This window comes from Asterias amurensis, chromosome 1 (assembly GCF_032118995.1).
Source record: "Asterias amurensis chromosome 1, ASM3211899v1".
Classification (NCBI taxonomy): domain Eukaryota; kingdom Metazoa; phylum Echinodermata; class Asteroidea; order Forcipulatida; family Asteriidae; genus Asterias; species Asterias amurensis.
The window spans coordinates 28,420,234-28,436,147 of record NC_092648.1 but is presented as its reverse complement, the minus strand read 5'-3'; the positions used below and the strand labels follow the sequence as shown (position 1 = coordinate 28,436,147).

General features: G+C 38.2%; 1 protein-coding gene across 1 annotated transcript; it reads right to left on the bottom strand.

Moving 5' to 3' along the window:
- Window positions 1–7,364: 7,364 nt before the first annotated feature.
- On the bottom strand, window positions 7,365–15,776 carry LOC139935683 (small ribosomal subunit protein uS10m-like). The gene is made up of 8 exons (XM_071930215.1): window positions 15,715–15,776; window positions 13,779–13,861; window positions 13,034–13,083; window positions 12,535–12,641; window positions 11,804–11,937; window positions 11,161–11,269; window positions 9,807–9,896; window positions 7,365–8,967 (listed from the first exon to the last, which is right to left on the bottom strand). Exons 1-8 carry the CDS (start codon window positions 15,769–15,771, stop codon window positions 8,833–8,835), a joined length of 765 nt encoding a protein of 254 aa, XP_071786316.1. The 5' UTR covers window positions 15,772–15,776; the 3' UTR covers window positions 7,365–8,832.
- Between the last annotated feature and the right edge of the window lie 138 nt (window positions 15,777–15,914).

The following is a 15,914-nucleotide window of genomic DNA, read 5'->3' as shown; positions in this document are numbered from 1 at the left end:
AGCTCAATCCAACATGTGCAAGTCCCTTTGGTTGGGCAGTTGGATTCTAACAATGTAGGTGTGCTCAACTTGTAAAGAGAAAGTCTGCTGTTCACATTCAAATAAGATTACGTTCGTCTGTGATGATATTCAGGTCGACTGTTCACATTCAAATAAGACAACGTTCATCTGTAATGATATTCAGGACTGCTGTTCACATTCAAATAAGATAACGTTTATCTGTAATGATATTCAGGACTGCTGTTCACATTCAAATAAGATAACGTTCATCTGTAATGATGTTCAGGACTGCTGTTCACATTCAAATAAGATTAGTTGGTCACTTACAAAATTATATTCCTTTTTTCTTCTCTTTTTAAACCCTACTTTGAGTGATCACTACTGGATTTTGGAGATTCAATCCAACATCTGAGTGATATGAATATGGTGTTTTTGTGTTTGCACATAATAACAGTAAGTAAGGACGCTGGAGTATCAGCTTTAACAGTTATAAATAAATCCTTATGTTATTCGGCCACAGTGACACCCAACATACTTCACCCAGCCCCTTCTTAACATACATTTTTTTGCAAAATAGTTTAGGAGGGTACTTAAAAATAATTACAGCAATTCTTAGTAAATCTTTCCTAAATAATGAATGCTAACACTACACTGTCTTGTGAGTGATTGTCCGCTACCTGCATGCTTTACAAGGAGCAGACAATAAGAGAATTTTCCTGGGGCTTACACATGCCTCCATCAGCTCTCCTGCCTCTATTGAATAACGTATACATGAATATGCATAGCGTTTAACAAAGACAACGGTCCGAGTAGGGTAGAGCCTTCAGTATCCAGCTTGTGATTGGGCATTGGCAAGATCTGGACGTGCGACGGTGCTTTGAACGTGCAAAACGAACGATCACTATGGGGACAATATTCCTCCATTCAGAAACACGTAAGGCAGATCAAAGCCCCTCTCAGCCCCAGTGATCACTCAGTTTTTTTATTCAAATATGTTTAACAATTTTTTCGAAATCGAAATCAATTCAGGCATCAACAAATCTAAGTATGGATTTTCTTGGATGGTGCAATCATTTTGGGGAGTAAATTCCTATAAAAAGTGCAATGTTTGATATTCAACAGTTTATCGTAGACCTTAGTAAATTTATCTTTTTGTGATGTTAAACCTTGAGTATGCACTTTCGGTATTGTCACTAAACTCTCGGGACCCATTGTGTGGTGTCTATTGCATTCCGGCTCTACAATTCTTATGAATAATGCCGTTTGTGCACAGATTCAGGGTTCGTTGGATAATTTTGTTGGTATGGTGTTCCATAATGTGCCACCTTTATTCAAAAAAAATTTACCGTCGCATTTTTTTTCCCCGTCGCATTTTTTTTTTTTTTTTTTTTTTGGGGGGGGGGGGGTAATTCCATGTGACTCCCACGTGATGAACTTTGAGCTTTATAGAAAATGCATTTGACTTTTCTTGAGTTTACTTCTGTAACTGTGGTGCTAACTTGGAGATTCGGTTTCACCTTAATAAGAACTAATCTTTACAAGATTTGCTGGTGTTTCAGCATCCGAGCAACGTTTTCTATTGTCGGCTAGGTCAAACGGATGGACATAAGGCACTAAGGCCCGGTCCCCCATTCACAAAGCTCCAAGTAACAAACTCCCCCCGAGTCAATTTCACGAAACTCTAGGATTAATCCTAACGAGTTAGGGCGAGTCCTCTTTGTCCTAAGATTAATCCTAAGTTAGGAATAATTTGGTGAAATCGACGGCTGCGGTCTTATATGCCTGCTTAAGAAGGCTTGTGTGTTAACGTCATCCCTGATTTCGCGCCCTGCAGAATTGCCCCTGCCAACACTTCGCGCATCATAGCCTGTGGATGGAAAAATTATTAGGCCCTATCTATTAATATTGTTAAAGACAACAAAACAAATGTAAATACCCGAAAAACAAGCAGAACAAAAAGCACAGAGAATTTCTTTAATATCTGAACCACATCAAGAGCTAATTTTGTGCTCTCATTCTGTTCCTAAATTAGTCAAAACATGCGACGGTAAAAAAAAATGCGACGGTAAAAAAAATGTGACGGGGAAAACAATGCGACGGAAAGGGGAATAAAATGCGACGGTAAAAAAATGCGACGGTAAAAAAAATGCGACGGTAAAACAAAAAGTGAATAAAGGTGGCACATATTATAATATGGAACACCATATTTGGGTGGTTGTGGCGACACGAACTTTTATCATTGAACTGAATGCATGACTTATTATCTCAGTTCTTCTCACGTAGATAGAGTAGGGTCAAAACGTGAGGCCAGTATTTTGCAGCCGTTTGTAAACAGTCATTTCTATGAATTAATTAGTTTGCTTGTTACATAAAGCAAAATTGAGGTCATGCCTGAATTAATTTGAATCGAAAACTATAGCTTTGGCGTCTCGGTATCTGCATGATAAAATGGTGTTCCAGCCCTGGGATTTGTGTGTGTTAATTTTTGGATAACAATTATTTCGGCATGGTGTTTTTTTACAGGACCTAATAGTAGGGTCATATCTTTGGATTCCGTGACCATTTTTTTGCTACCTTTTTTTCTCGATGGATTTGGCTTCAGGAACCATTTAAAACGAAAATTAGCTCCTATGAACCTCTGAAATGTGATAGGAACCTTTTTTTATTGCGCAATATTCAAAATGGCCACCGACGCCATCTTGAAAAACATAAATTGTAATAGCTCTGGCACCAGATGACCTAGATGGACAAAGGAGATGTCCTTTTCCACTATATCTGGCATGACAAATACACTGGAGTGGTAATTGTAAGGTTTAGGGGCCATCTTGACCTCTAAATCCAATATGGCCGCCGACGCCATCTTGAAAAACATAAATTGTAATAGCTCTGGCACCAGATGACATAGACGGACAAAGGAGATGTCCTTTTCCACTATATCTGGCATGACAAATACACTGGAGTGGTTATTGTAATGTTTGGGGACCATCTTGACCTCTAAATCCAATATGGCCGCCGGACGCCATCTTGATCGAAAACTATAACTTTTATTAGCTCTGGCACCAGATGACCTACACGGACAAAGGAGATATTCTTTTCCACTACATCTGGCATGGCAAATACACTGGAGTGGTTATTGTAAGGTTTGGGGACCATCTTGACCTCAAAATCCAATATGGCCGCCGGATTGCATCTTGAAAAACATAACTTTCATTAGCTATCGCACCAGATGACCTAGACAGACAAAAGATATGTCATTTTTCCACTAAATTTGGCATTACAAGTCTACTAGAACGGTTATAGTAGAGTGTGGGGATCATCCTAAACCCCAAATCCGAATGGCCGCTGTCGCCATCTCACAAATTATGAATTGTAATAGCTCAGGCACAAGAAGAGCTGTACAAACAAATATGGTGTAATTTTCCACTATTTCTGGCATTACAACTGATTCTAACTGATTCAAGCACTCTCGATACATACGGGCAAAGAACTCGCGGTGTAATCCTTGCATTGGCCCAGGGCCAAAGATGACCAAGTGAGACCTAAACCAGAAGAACAGACTGTGCCAGGGTTTTCAGGGCTTCAGCCAACATGTCAAAACCAGAGGAAAGTCGAGCAATTTCATACGACATACCCCAACCCACTTGATAAGACGATTTATTTGATGTGATGTGTAAACTTGTAAAGCCAATCAATTCAAAGAGATAAAAATGCCTTTCGCAATAATTGTTGGTGACCATCCTGTAAACTTTCCACAAAATCATACCTTTCACATGACCTTTCCACATCAATATGTCACTCATCTACGCTATATTCAAGAGGTTTAAAGGGATCTGGCATCTTAGATGTTTTGGTTCCAGTGGGTGTCATTGCAGATGGTTCTTTTTTTCGGCCCTTCGTGGGAAAAGAGCGGGTTCGATGCCTGTATAACTCTATCTGCCGTAAAATCGGGAAGATGCTGACTATACGTGTCATTGTCATAGATTCACATCCATGGAAGCATGAGGTTGAGTGAAGACTTGAACTCTGTCCAGTTGCTCGTTCTGATGACATGGGTACTTTGAGTCAGAATCTCCACCATTTCCATGAAGGAAATCCAGTATTCTGCTTGTTGGGAACCCTCAAAGTCCTTGAAGAGAGTGTCAACTACAATCATGTAGGTCAATCAGTTCAGCATTGTACTTAGGTTCATCATGTGAATCTGAATATAGGAATATGGTATGTTGCGCACTCAATAATTGGAAAACCATATTCATGTGTCGTCCTTGACATTTGGACAGAGCCAACAATGAATAAGGGCTCTAAGCTGACATCTGGATGACTGGCAATTCCAAACAATGAAAAGCAACTCCTTTCAGACACTCGAAATAGCAAGCATCAGAACTTTTCAACTCAAGAATTGCAGTAAGGATGGAGGAAATGGAGTGTAAAGCTTTGGCCTCTGTTCTCTGGCTGGTCGAAACGAGTGGTGCCCAATCTTGAAGACATCCTGCAGAATCGTGTTGTGCCTTCCGTTGCAATCTTCAACGTCAATGGAACCATGCGTAAGACACAGAAAAGCAAGCTCCCGCAAAAGTCTTACTTCGACTGCCATTCCAGAGCCTGATGTATACACATAGATCATCGATATGGGCCTCATATGGCGCTTGACCATTCCTACCACTGAAGAGAAACTGCCAATCAGCAATGTTTTCATGAAATCAGAAGATTTCCATGCTCTCCTGAGCACACCTGAGAACAAGGCAAGATCCGCCTTCAAGTTTTCCTCCAAGAAGCTTTCCTAAAAACAGCAGAGTCAACCAGTATTGAGATCATCTACGTGTAGTAGGCAGAACTGCTAAGAATCTCGCAGGCAGTCTGATGCCAGAGCTTAATATTGTGCCCATGCAGAGGCAGACACTGCCATATTCACCATTTACATTGTGCTTTGTTCTTAAGGCTACTCAGAAGCAGTCATTTTTGATACTGAGAACACTGACAACTTTGTACAAGTGGCATATGTTTCTCAGAATACATCAGGGCTCATGTGTGTGTATAACGCAAACATCAACTAATCGGTGCCCGGTGTTAGTGAGATGTGGCAATGGCCACTTCCATCATACCACTTTATGTTCTTTGGGTGTGACGATAACTCTGGTTTCTATGGATCAATTGGGTTGAAAAGTCCAAAGAGGCACAAGACCTGCTAGATAAAACAGCTCCCTGTGACACAAAAGATTATCAGCAATTTGGAGCAATTTGTCATACGTGTATGGCGATTGTAAAAGCAAGACCCTGGGAGAAGTCCGAGCTGCCAAGTGAAGAATGCAGGAAAAAGAGCACTATTTGGCTTGTGCCTGACTTGGACAGTCTCTGTCCACACTTGGGAGCGTGCATACTAACTAAGTTAAGAAGTCACCCCTCACCAATAGGCCATGGGTTGCATCTTGCAAATGGCTTGTGTCTGCCAATCCGTTATACTAAGCCCCCCATTCCCTGATCCATGTCCCTACCAACAAACCCGCAGACACATGACAACAGTGATAGCGGCAGCTAAGTGAAAAGTGAGATAGGTTGTGATAGTGAAGCTGCTATGATGTGAATCTTGGATTTAGAGGTAAGGATGGTTCCAGAACTATAATAAAACATTTTAAAAATAATTTGTAATGCCAGAAATAGTGGGAAATGACACACTATTTGTTCTTATAGCTCTTCTTGTGCCACAGCTTTCACATTTCAAATTTTCAAGATGGCGTTCGGCGGCCATATTGGATTTCAAGGTCAAGATGGTCCCTTACAGTATTACCACTCCAGTGTATTTGGCATGCCAGATATAGTGGAAAAGGATATCTCCTTTGTCCGTCTAGGTCATCTGGTGCCAGAGCCAATGAAAGTTAGTTTTTTCAAGATGGCTTCTGGCGGCCATATTGGATTTAGAGGACAAGATGGTCCCCAAACCTTACAATAACCCTTCCAGTGTATTTGTCATGCCAGATATAGTGGAAAAGGACATCTCCTTTGTCCGTCTAAGTCATCTGGTGCCAGAGCTATTACAATTTATGTTTTTCAAGATGGCGTACGGCGGCCATATTGGATTTGGAGGTCAAGATGGTCCCCAAACATTACAATAACCACTCCAGTGTATTTGTCATGCCAGATATAGTGGAAAAGGACATCTCCTTTATCCATCTAGGTCATCTGGTGCCAGAGCTATTACAATTTATGTTTTTCAAGATGGCGTCGGCGGCCATATTGGATTAAGAGGTCAAGATGGCCCCTAAACCTTACAATTACCACTCCAGTGTATTTGTCATGTCAGATATAGTGGAAAAGGACATCTCCTTTGTCCATCTAGGTCATCTGGTGCCAGAGCTATTACAATTTATGTTTTTCAAGATGGCGTCGGCGGCCATTTTGAATACTGCGCAATAAAAAAAGTTCCTATCACATTTCAGAGGTTCATAGGAGCTAATTTTCCTTTTAAATGGTTCCTGAACTCAAATCCATCGAGAAAAAAAGGTAGCAAAAAAATGGTCACGGAATCCAAAGATATGACCCTACTATAAACTCAAGGTTTCGAAAAACTAAAAACCCTACTGGCTACCGTTGACAGCGCGCGTCGAAAATGACAATGCTTTGACGTCATGTCTTGGAGTTTGCTTTGTTATACCTAGCCTCCACGCTGCAACAAATACAAAATGGAGCTCCAAACTATGACGTAATATGAGTGATTACGTAACGGAGTTTTTTTCAGAAAAGCGCTGGATAAGGGTATTTTAAATGGTTGTTTTTTGTACACAATATTAAAATCTATTTATAGTCATATGACTCGATTTCTTGATTGATTGAAAACATTTTCGTTCAAGCGGGGCAATGTTAACAGGAGACTAGGGAGGCAACCGACTGCATAGTCTTGGTTCAAGACTCTCTCCTGGATTTGTCAAAAGAGGGTGCGCTATCACCCCAACGCACTATTAACCACGAACAGCTATCACCCGAGAACCGCTATCTCCTGTGATAGCGAGTCGTGGTTGATAGCGCGTTAAGATGATAGCGCACACTCTTGTGACAAATCCAGAAGAGTCTTGAACCAAGACTACCGACTGCACCGCATATATAAACAAGCAGTCCCTTATCAGCACAGGAGACATCCTTGAGAAAGTGACATGTGAATTAAACTTTCTTCCTGTAGATTGCCTGGAACTGGTTGCGAGTAAATTGCCTTTTGTGACAAGGCCTTCATATTCACAATTCACTCAATTTTAGGAGCCGTAAAATAATGATCCAATTCAATTAAAGTCAGTACATGAATGTTTTTTATTTTCATACTACACGAAACAAAATACAACAAATAAATAATAATGTATCGATAACACAATAACCATCGGTGGTTTTGCACGATTGTTGTCTTTATTAAATCATCAAATCCAACAGGTTAAACACTATGCTCACAGTTTATGAGCATTTTAACAATATACCTTGGAATTTTCTATAAAGACTTGTAGTTCTGATAATTACATGAGACGGAACTGAAAATTATAACAGAATTATTGAGGATAAATTAATAATTGTCATCTTACTTGTCAGAGCAATGACCCACATCAAAACGACTCTGGTTAGAATTAGGACCACACCCAAATTGATGTAACTGACCAAACCCCAATTTTAAATCTGTCAGTTGATAAACTGACAGCGCAACCCAAAACCCAACTCCGTTCAATTTGTAAACAAACAGACAGGATATCAATTCGCGTTCAGAAATATTTGTACAGTTGCCCATAAATTCTAACACTTGTGCCCAACCTCGGAACAAATAGCAAGAGTGGTCAGTTCAATTTTTGTGTAAGCATTTCAAAAGAATATTGGAGAGGCAACTAGGGCCTATAAATGTCATAGAGCCGCTTAAGCAGAAAATTATGCTTAACAACTTTTGGCTAAGCAAAAATATGCAAGATACATTCATGCCTCCATGATACAAAACACACAGATTAATTTTGGCTGGTAACCTTATTCTGGTAAGCGTAGTTTTGATGTGCTTAGCGCATAAACAGGTTTTCAGCTGATCAACTGATCAACCCAAATCGCACTGGCGGTCATTTAAATCGGGGCAGGAGAAAAGTGTGCTATCCAGACACCAATAACCTGGCACCATTTAATCAAATCTGCTTCTACTATTCCATCAAAGGACAAGGGATGATGATGATGATGATGATGACAACGTTACAAAAACCACTCTGATACCTGACCTTTAAAGGAACACGTTGCCTTGGATCGGACGAGTTGGTCTATAAAAAGCGTTTGTAACCGTTTTTTTTTAAATGCATATGGTTGGAAAGATGTTTTAAAAGTAGAATACAATGATCCACACAAATTTGCCCCGAAATTGCGTGTCTTTCCCTTTACTGTGCGAACTAACACGGTCGGCCATTTATGGGAGTCAAAAACTTGACTCCCATAAATGGCGGACCGTGTTAGTCAAGGAGGTAAAAGGAAAACCGTGCAATTTCGAGGCATGTTTGTGTGGACCATGTATTCAACTTTTACAACATCTTTCTACTTATTTGCATTTTATAACAGACCGTTACAAAGGCTTTTCAAAGACCAACTCGACCGATCCAAGACAACGTGTTCCTTTAAAAGCAGCTCCATGAAACTGGTCACTGGATACAATGAGAACCCCAAGTAATGTTGAATGTGATTGAAAATCTAAATAATCGATGCTACTCCTTAATTTGTCTCATACTTTCATCTTCATCTTCTGATGGAGAAGAGGGGGATGCAATACAAGCTTTAGCTCTTTAGGGCGTAATAAAGGACTTATAGTTTCCAACCACGTACCCCCTGCTTTTGTGCATGCTATTCCTTAATTTGTCTCGGACTTTCATCTTCATCTTCCGATGAGGAAGAGGAGGATGCGGAAGTTGATGAGGATGAATCAATGCTCGCCTCAGGAGGGGTTTGTAGATGCTCAGGCAGCTTCTCTAGAGCACACTGTTAACAAAGATGTCACAAATAAGAAGAATACATTAATATTGTCTTGCAGAGTGAGTGACAACTACAGTATTTTGGGTGTTTCATGATTTTAAAGGTACTTGACACTATTGGTTTTCCTCAAAAATAATTGTTACCATAAAAACTTGCTTGGTACTGAGCAGTTGAGAGCTGTTGGTAGTATAAAACATTGTGAGAACTGGCTCCCTCTGAAGTAGCGTAGTTTTTGAAAGCACACAAATTTGTGCAAAAAAGGGTGTTTTTTTCTTTCATTATTCTCTTGCGAATTCGATGACCAATTGAGTCAAAATTTTCACAGATTGGTTATTTGATGCATATGTGGGGATACACCAAGTAAGAATACTGGTCTTTTACAATTACCACAGGCGTCTAGTGCCTTAAGACAAGATAAAGGAATTGTTCTTTATGTTGTAATTTTTTTTCAAATTACGCGGACTTAAACATTTAAACCCATGTTCACATATTGGCAAATGGCAAGAAAGAAAGAAGAAAGACCTGCCGTCGATTTCACAAAACTCTTCCTAACTTAAGACTAATCTTAGGACTTAGGACGAGTCCCAACCCTGCACTCCTCCTAATTCGAGATAAGACGAGTCCTATCTCTTTGTGAAATCGACGGCTGACCAAAAGGCAATACAGCAATTTACTTTAAAATAAGTACAAAATAAATACGGTCAATTTAAAAAATAATAATCAGTGACAAGTGAACAGAGAAGAAACCGGGGAGGGGGATATGGGGTGGTCCCCCCCCATTGATTTCGGAATTTATATTACAATTTAAAACTAATGTCAAACAAATAAAGACACAGGATGCTCACTTTTGTCACTTTCATTGCGACTCCTTCAGGAAGATTTCTCTCAACATACTCTAAGAATACATCAGCCGTGGTTCCAGTCAGGTGCATTAACTAGAGAGAATATTGAGAATGAAAAGTTATATTGGTAAATAAACTTGATTAAAACAGGTAGATCCAGAATTACTTCTCCCTGGAGAAAGAGAGAGTACAGATTTCACAAAGAGCTATCATCTCAAGAAAAGTTGTCAGAATCACCATAGTGATTTGTTGTTACATCACACTTTGCTTAGCAATTAAGAGTGACACACAGCTAAAGGCAGTGGACACTTGGTAATTACTCAAAATAATTATTAGCATAAAACCTTATACGGTAACGAGTAATGGGGAGAGGTTGGTAGTATAAAACATTGTGCGAAATGGCTCCCTCTGAAGTGACGTAGTTTTTGAGAAAGAAGTAATTTTCCACAAATTTGATTTCGACACCTCAGATTAAGAATTTGAGGTCTCAAAATTAAGCATCTGAAAGCACACAACTTCGTGTGACGGGGTCTTTTTTATGTGGTCTTTGACAGTTACCAAAAGTGTCCAGTGGCATTAATTTTAGTCTGAAAGCTAACTGGTAATGAAGTTCATATGCGAACCAAGTTTGCCCGTCTGAAATAAAGTTATTTGAGAAACCTGCTTCTGAAATCCTAAAACAAGAATTGACATTTTTTCACTAAACCAAGAAGGTAGGTAGAATCACCGAATTAATATTTTCCCGTGTTTGCCAAGTTAACAATAATCTCCATAAGTAACACAATCAATAAAAAGAAGAATAGTCAGTGAAAAGTGAACATGAGCAAACTGTTTGAATTGTCCAGATCACTGATTCAACAAGGGATTCAGACCTGGCTGTACCCACAAAATTAGTAATTGTAGTTACTTCTATTTTTCCACACCATGCAAAGTTTCAAACATCACAAACAAAATCAAAGTTTCTGTTTTGCATAATTTTTCTGGGGGAAGAAAAGGAGTCAAACAAACGACGACAATGGTTTCTTTTAACAGCAGTGGTATAGCTGGACCAATTTAAGTGCTTGGCTCTAAATCCATCAAGGGCGACCAGATCAACAAACAACATTATTAATGTTTAGATATGGGGCCATCACTGAGGAAAATCTGTGCTAAGCTGTGCTTTTGCTTAGAGTGATGGGCGAAATGTTTTAGTTCTGGGTAGGCCCGCCTGACACCGCCCACTGTGGCTACAACACCGCTCAACCATGATGGGTAAAATCTCTGCATCTGTTACACTGAAAACACACGAGAGAGTTCTGATTTATGCTAATCTGGAAACTGTTTCAAAGTTAGAATGGTGAGTTTAAGAATAAGTTACCGTAATGACTCTAAAGTGTGTTCTCATCTCGTATTGCACTCGATGTTTCTTGAAGATATGCCTGGACTTCAGAAGAGTCAATCTCTGTATCCTTTTCAATGGTTTGGTTCTGAAAAAAAAAAAACCAGTAACATAGACAGTGGATTAAAGACAATGGCAATATTGGTAAATGTCAAAGACCAGTCTTCTCACTTGGTGTATCTCAACATATGCATAAAATAACAAACCTGTAAAAATTTGAGCTCAATCGGTCATCAAAGTTGCGAGATAATAATGGAAGAAAAACACCCTTGTCACACGCGGTTGTGTGCGTTAAGATGGTTGATTTCTAGACCTCAAGTTCTAAATCTGAGGTCTCGCAATCAAATTCGTGGAAAATTACTTTTTTTCTCGAAAACTATGTCACTTCAGAAGGAGCCGTTTCTCACAATGTTTTAAACCATCAACCTCTCCCCATTACTCATCACCAAGTAAGGTTTTATGCTAATAATTATTTTGAGTAATTACCAATAGGGTCCACTGCCTGCAAATCAGCAATATGTTGATCAAAAACAATCTGTGACCCTACCTTTCAACAATCTTCTTTGACAACCTTTAAACCCAATTAATGAACAACTCTTGGAAAGGGTAACTCTCTACTTACACGCTCTCCACTTGGATGCCAAGCTCCTTGGCTGCCATAGTAACAAACAACTCATAGCTGTCCAGCAATGAATCATCGTGCCCTTTGACCTTCAACTCAACCGTTTTGTATAGCTGGTCTAATTCTTCTGTGTCCTGTAAAAACAGGTAAAAAAAGTACAGCACAAACATTAAACGAAAGACCTAAGTTCCCTTATCACCAGCCTTCCGGCTTACATTGTCCAGTAAAAATAGCTAAGGCTCGTGAACACTGCTTCTGAAGTTACCTTTATGGGCTACTTAAACCTGGGTAACTAACCTACTTAATTATAATGGCAATTGTTTACTTCCTCTCCAAAAGCGTATAACAACGTTTAAAATGTTTCAACATATTTTTGAGTTCATGAAATTTTATTTTACCAATAACTGATTATGATTACTACCATTATTATATTAGAATAGTAAAGTTTGACAAAAAGGCTTAAAATGAAGGGTAATAAAACTTCCTCGGACCAGTAAAAAAACTAAGTTTCATGTAAAAAGCCTGGTAGGCTACATTTAAAATGCCTGGTAGGCTACTTAAACATAAATTTAAAAAAGCTGATGCACAAGGCAAGTAACCCTTAATAAATTAATATAAATTCTAGCATACCTTTCTTGAAAATTTATCTACTGAAGATAATGTTTGCAGAAATTTAAACAAACCACTAAATATATATAGTTTCTTATTGTAAGAAACAACCATGTACCTACCTCCACTTCATTTGTTGTAATCTGTTGTGATTTGTTTTGGGTGGTGCTGCATGAAAAGTCTCGTACAGAAGTATGGCAATAACCAGATGGCAAGAATGAATGACTTGCTGCAATCGTGGAGAAAATATTTACCAGGTTTATTTTTCCAATGAAAGTTTTCAGTAATAAATATGCTGATAATAAGATGGGGAAAAACAATTAGAATCAAAATTTCTGTTTACAAAGATCACATGTCTGAATCCGTTGTTAGTTTCTTTGCTCTTTTATTTTAGTAAGAATAGAAAAATGATAAAATGCTGTTGTGACCGGAAAATCATCCACTTTGTCCTCTTCATTACTGGTTTGGGAAACACATATTTCTGTCATTATTAATATTTGTTTATGCTTTTTCAAAAGTTATATACTTTAAAATAACTAGACCAAACAAATCATTGTACAAATGTTGGTAAAATAAAAAACTCTCTTCTCAAAGTATGTAATTATGCTACAAAATACTCACATTTAAAACCTGTTGTTTGTGAACAATAAAATCTTTGACACACTGTAAAACTGTAAGCAATAAAGAGGGGGAAAAAAAACAAGATACAAATTAAGAAATTGACCGAAAAATGTAATGGCCTGATGTTTCCACCCTTCGAGCAGATTCTTTATCGAAGGCAGAAAGATAACAAAACAAACATGAACAGATAACTAAGTTTACCAAAAGCTGTGACTTTTTGACTTTTTAAGTGTATCAGTAAGGCTAAACCATCTTATAAGTGTCTATAAACTCAATAAATCAAGTCCACCCTTGCAAAGCCATCTGAAGAAGACACTTATTTAATTTCAGAAAGGGGTTGCTATTACAATAGCCCAAGGCTAATATATTTACTTACAACTCTCTAAAGGGGGATTTCTTAAGATTGTCGTCGTCAATGGAGTTTTCTTATCAAAGAAATAACCAAGGGTACTTTGCAGGTCTGAAATTACACGCAGGCCACAAAGGCCATGGTCTCTGTTGCCCCTGGTCTTGGCCTTGGTGCCCCTTCCAAAAGTTCCCCATTGACTTAAAGATTTTCCAATGGAAGTGCCCTTTGCAAAATGAAAATGGCCTTGCCCTCTAAGAGATGAAATTCCAGGCCTGACTTTGATATTTTCTGTGATTTTGCTAGGTCTGCTCAAACAGGAACTTTGAATTTTTGAAATATTTTGGTGGGGTTCACAGAACGGTAGCGCAACATCAGGTGTTGTAAGGTTGAACCTACCTTCGTTGAGTATGGCTACACTTGGAAAACAGACAAAGCTTTGTAAGTAGTGAATTATTCTTGTATGCTTGAACGGACTCCACCTGTGAAGCAAACAAAATAAAGACAGCTTGTTTGATTAAGAATACTTTTATTTTGTTTTGCCTGTTTCAAAGGGTTTGGCTACTTTTTGTACGACACAAAACACAAACGTCCACAGATTTACAGTCAGTGACTGTATTGTTATACGAAAGCTAAAGAAAGCACTGAGGACAGGAATTATAAATGCAAATTTAAATTCACAATAACACTTACCAAAGATTCCTGCTAATGTTTGTGTTGAATATGCATAAGTATCCATACGTCATAGTGACCCTTGACATGTTGTGTTTATGGTAATACATGTCCCAATATGGCGATGTTCAGTTAACTTCAACGTGTCTCTTTTGTCCAGTCATTTGTGCCATCAAACTGAGTAAGTTCTGATCAATTATTAAAACAGTTTGATTGGACTCGGGCTTTAGATTATAAAACAATTTCTCTGATGTAAAAGTAATGGTACATAAAGCAAATTTCGTACTTTCACTTTACTCAAAAAGAAACTTACACCTTTTTTTTTTAAGAAAAGAAGTCAAAACTGTTACTTTCTACGAGGAACTTTCCAAACAGCAACGGCTTTCTGAATATTTTTTTAAATATATTAAATTAAATATTTAACTTCAAAGTTCCAGCATTTCCTTTACATTAAGGCCTAATTTCATTTTTCAAGTTTTTCAAGTTTTCAATTTCACCCTACCTATTCACCATGGTCAAGGCAAGTAAGGAAACTTTCCAACGGTAAACAAATATTAACATACATTGCATACTTCAAAACGGAATAAAGTCCCAAAAATATTTCTTATATACAATGGATTGCAATATGCATCACCGGCCGCCATAATTGATGAATTGTGCACGCCTTAAGAGTTACCAGTGACTTGAAGATAGACGTGACTAATTATGTACTAACTTTGCTGTAAAATGTAGTACCTCTGATAGATATGCTGGTTGGTTCCCTCATAACAACAACACTCACAGTATGGAACTTCGCAATGCTACTAATGTATGCTGCCTAAACATAGGACTAAGCGTTGGCAATAGTGCAATCCCATTCCTTACTAAACTCTAAACCAATCTTCTTAGACTGGAGCTTCTATATTTGCTTTTGTTTTATAGGTGTGTGTGTGGGCTTTAAATTTTATTTTCAATGCTAGCAACTAGTATGCCCTCACAAATGAGGGTCTCCAACATCCTGTATTTGTTTTTTATTTTATCTTGTTTTATCAAATTTGTTTTCTTATTTTTTGCCATCATTTTTGTCATCTGTTCAGTTTCTAACTAAGACTGAACTTTTGATAGCTGGTTTATTCCATAGTGGGGTTTCAATGATGTATAAGAGGGTTCCCACTACTACACCCTGTGCATTTTTTAGTGTCTTTTAATGGTTAATCCAATGTATATTTCTATTTATTGTCATCTTATTTTAAAATGTTCCTACGTACCCCGTGGAGGTGCAATTTTATGTATTTTTTCTGTAAAATTTTTATCAATATTTTTACCTGGTAAAACTGGGTTTGACCCCGGTGCGTGACGTTTTTTTTACCAGGACGAACGTGGGTAATTATCTGCACACAGTTGTCCTGGGAAAAAAACGCACCTATGTAACTCTATGTATGTCACCCACGACTCACGCACGCATCGCCTATCTTATGTGGGTTCAACAGCGCCCTCTCTTGATATTTTGGTATTCACGACCAACCTTTAAATTCGCGGTTATTTTAGTGGCTAATGGGAATCCGGGCGAATTTGTGTCAATATGCAACTTTTAATGAGAGGGGAGAGCTCACTGCTGTTGTCAGTACGGAAGTTGTAGTCATTTGACCGACAAATGAATGTTAAAACATGAAAAAGTACATACCCTTCGTAAAAATGTTGCTGATTTCGTAAAAATCGACTTCCACATGGAGGACGCCATTTTTAATTAAATAAGAACAAGATAAAATAAAATAGTATAATTAGCGATTCATTAAAATTAAACCAACTTTAATGTGTTACACAAAATATTTGCATACTTAATGTTATTAATTTATTTAAATTCCTGCCAGTTTTTTTTTATAT

Bases quoted from the DNA above. Each gene is read 5' to 3' on its own strand.
- LOC139935683 (XM_071930215.1), bottom strand. From the start codon at position 15,771: ATGGCGTCCTCCATGTGGAAGTCGATTTTTACGAAATCAGCAACATTT. The intron at 11,270-11,803 runs GTAAGTAGAGAG...TTTTTTTTTCAG, and splicing joins GGCATCCAAGTGGAGAGCGT to AACCAAACCATTGAAAAGGA. The intron at 8,968-9,806 runs GTGAGCATCCTG...CTTTGTTAACAG, and splicing joins TCGCAATGAAAGTGACAAAA to TGTGCTCTAGAGAAGCTGCC.